The sequence below is a fragment of the Ricinus communis genome, chromosome 1 (assembly GCF_019578655.1).
Source record: "Ricinus communis isolate WT05 ecotype wild-type chromosome 1, ASM1957865v1, whole genome shotgun sequence".
NCBI classification, from domain to species: domain Eukaryota; kingdom Viridiplantae; phylum Streptophyta; class Magnoliopsida; order Malpighiales; family Euphorbiaceae; genus Ricinus; species Ricinus communis.
Genome location: NC_063256.1, coordinates 20,646,966 through 20,650,404, shown reverse-complemented (window position 1 = coordinate 20,650,404; position 3,439 = coordinate 20,646,966). Strand labels below are relative to the sequence as shown.

The following is a 3,439-nucleotide window of genomic DNA, read 5'->3' as shown; positions in this document are numbered from 1 at the left end:
AGTATCGTTGCAATGGAGACTTAATTATGAATACTATTTTCACTCTTATAGTAATGTCTAGCAATCAAATGTTGTTTGGATATAGAAATGTTTGAAAGTAATTAATAATAAAACAAGAATTAAAATAATTGGTATATAACTAAAAGGGTTTTAAAATGACATGTGTCAAGAAAGCAACTGACACATGGTGTTAGTAACTTGACACGTGTCATCACAAAAGAGTTTTGTAATGATGAGATGTGTCAATATGGCTTGACACGTCATAAAAGAGTTTATGATGATTGTGTCAATAGAGCTTTACACATGTCATCACAAAAGAGTTTTATGATGACATGTCAATACTGAACACATGTCATCACAAAAGAATTTTGTAATGACACGTGTTTGTACAACTGTGTTAAGGATTATAATTATCATAGATATAACTCGACATACTTACTATTATAATAAGGTTATCATAGTAGGGAACTTGAAAGAGGAGGAGTTCTTCATCTTCAAGAATTGAATAGCTTTGCTTGAGGTTGGTTGTGTGAGATAATCTAGAGGATTTGCAATTGCGAATCTTTATTTGATTCTCTAACAGAAACATCATCAATAATCAAGAATCGAATTTTGCTCTTTAAAGATTGTAGTATTTTTCTTTGTGTTATTCACATTCATAAAAGATAATTTATTCCCTTTTTCAACTTAAATCGTCAATTATAACCTGTAACCTTAATTTCCATAAGATGTGAAATGTTTCGAGCTTCTGTTGCACCACTGCATGTGTTTTTCCAACATTTGGATGTTATGCGCAAGTATTGTTTGTATGCTAACCTTAAAGAGTGTATTTTTGCACATATAAACTTATTTTTAGGTTTTATTATTAGTGTAAAAAGGGATTGAGGTGTATGAGGGACAGGTTAAGGCAATCAAGGAGTGGCCGACGCCTACAAGTGTTGGTGATGTGCAAAGTTTTCATGGATTGGCTAGTTTCTATAGACGACTTATGAAGGACCTTAGAACCCTTGACTAAAGTTATCAAGAAAAGTGTGCGATTCATATGGGGGGAGGTGCAAGAACAAGCATATAAGATGTTAAAGGAATAGTTGATTTATGCTCCTTGAGTTGCTCTTCCTAATTTTTCTAACACTTTTGAAGCTGAATGTGATGTTTCAAGTTTAGGGAATTGATGCCTCATTGATACAAGAAAGGTGACCAATAGCCTACTTTAGTGAGAAGCTGAATGGAGTTGGATTGAAGTAGCCTACCTATGATGAAGAGCTATATGTGTTAGTTAGGGCTTTAGAGTTGTGGCAACACTACCTTTCGCTGAAAGAATTTGTGATTCATATGGATTATGAGTCCTTGAAGCACTTGAAAGGGCAAAACAAGCTTAATCGGTGTCATACGAAGTGGAGCGAGTTTATAAACTCTTTTCCTTATGTAATTAAATACAAAGAAGGTAAGGATTATATTGTGGCTGATGCACTTTAAGAAGATATGCATTACTTGCTACTCTAAGATGTCAAGTTATTAGAATTTGTGTACATTAAAGGCCTATATGAAAATGATAATGACTTTGGCAAGTGTATCAAGCATGCGAGAGAGTTGCTTTTGATAAATTCTATAGGCATGAAGGCTACTTGTTTAAAGAGAATAAATTATATGTGCCTACATGTTCTATGCGTGAGATGCTTATGTGTGAAGCCCATGAGCGTGGTTTGATGGGTCATTTTGGTATTGCTAAGATTTTTAGTGTTTTACATTATCACTTTTATTAGCCTAACATGAAATATGATGTTGCTAGAATTTGTGATAGGTGTAATGTGTATAAAGAAGCCAAGTCTAAGACCAAATCACATGGTTTATATATGCCTTTACCCGTGCCTAGTTCTCCTTAGTGGACTTTGTGCTTGGATTATTTAGGACTAAGTGTGGGCGTGATTCTATTTATGTTGTTGTTGATAGGTTTTCTAAGACGTCATATTTCATTGCTTGTTGTAAAAATGATGATGCACAACATATTGCATGTTTATTGTTTAAATAGATTATGTGCTTACATGGTATATGCCAAACACCATTATTAGTGATAGGAATGTCAAGTCTTTGAGCTACTTTTGGAAAACTGGGGAAAGTTGGGTACTAAAATTTTATTTTCTACTACTTGTCATCCCCAAACTGATGGGCAAACTGAAGTAGTTAATAGAACTTTGTCTCATTACTTAGGACCATGGTTATATAAAATTTGAAATCTTAGGAGGACTGCTTGCTGCACTTTGAATGTGCATATAATCGTAGTGTTCATTCTTCTACTAATTTCTATTCTTTTGAGATTGTTTACAGTTTTATTCCATTGAGTCCTCTAGATTTAATTCCTTTACCTTTGAGTGAACAAGTGAATCTAGATGGAAAAAAGAAGGCAGAATTTATGAAGGCTAGAAAGAATGAACAATATGCAAAACAAGCCAATAATGGGCGAGTGAAAGTGGTGTTTGAGCCTAGCGAATGGGTGTGGGTTCACACACACAAGGAGTGTTTTCCAACCAATAAACAATCCAGACTTTTGCCAAGAGGAGATGGACTATTTCAAGTCCTCAAGTGCATCAATGACAATGCCTACAAACTAGATTTGCCTGGTGAGTATGGTCTTAGTGCTACCTTTAATGTTACTAACTTATCTCCTTTTGATTTTGATGGAGGTTTTGATTTGAGGGAAAATCATCTTGAATAGGGGGGATGATGTGACCAAGACTAAGAGTCCATATAGTTCAATAGGCCAAGACCCTTTAAGCATCCAAGAAGGACTAATCATAAGATCAAAGACCAAGAAGATGAAGGAAGTACTTATTAGGATTATCAAGAATATTTGGATTGAAGACACTACAAGCCATGATGAGTCAACTCTAAACTCAAGTCCAAGACTTATTAGCTTGATCCAATACTAAAGGGCTTGATTAATTCTAATTGGGCCTGAATTATTCAAATCAAGCTAATAAGGCATTAAGGAAACAAGTTGGGCTAAGGAGGACTTAAGGAGCAAGCCCATGTGTGTTATCTCCTTAAATAATTAGGGTTTCAACTTAAACTTGTTGACTAGTCAACGGGGGGGAGGCACCTTCTATTTTTTATTTAGAAAATTTCTTATTTGCTTTGTTTTGTTTAGGAAGTAACAATTTACTCCTTAAATGATTTATTTCATTTTTCCTAGCTTAATTATAGGGAACACATGATTGTTAGCTATTTAGGAATTTTTGTTGTATTTCCTATTAGTTTAGGAAGTAATGTATTGTTTCCTAAGTGATATATTCCTTTTCTAGTGTCATTCTAGGATTGTAGGATGCCTATAAATACCTTATATTCGGTCACCTATGTCAATCAATCCTGTATGAATTATTTTCTTATCAATAAAGTGAGAGTTATTTCTTTACTTTGTTCTTTGTGAACTTTTCAAGTTTTC

General features: G+C 34.1%; 1 protein-coding gene across 1 annotated transcript; it reads left to right on the top strand.

Annotated features, from left to right (window-relative positions):
* The first annotated feature begins 1,769 nt into the window (after positions 1-1,769).
* Positions 1,770-2,713, top strand: LOC125369850. The gene is made up of 3 exons (XM_048373124.1): positions 1,770-1,845; positions 2,030-2,121; positions 2,240-2,713. The coding sequence occupies exons 1-3, from the start codon at positions 1,770-1,772 to the stop codon at positions 2,711-2,713; spliced, it is 642 nt and encodes a 213-aa protein (XP_048229081.1).
* Positions 2,714-3,439: the final 726 nt, after the last annotated feature.

Coding starts and splice junctions, on each gene's coding strand:
- LOC125369850 (XM_048373124.1), top strand. CDS start 1,770: ATGAAATATGATGTTGCTAGAATTTGTGATAGGTGTAATGTGTATAAA. Junction 1,846..2,029: donor GTCTAAGACCAAATCACATG/GTTTATATATGC, acceptor TTGTTTAAATAG/ATTATGTGCTTACATGGTAT. Junction 2,122..2,239: donor GGAAAACTGGGGAAAGTTGG/GTACTAAAATTT, acceptor TTGAAATCTTAG/GAGGACTGCTTGCTGCACTT.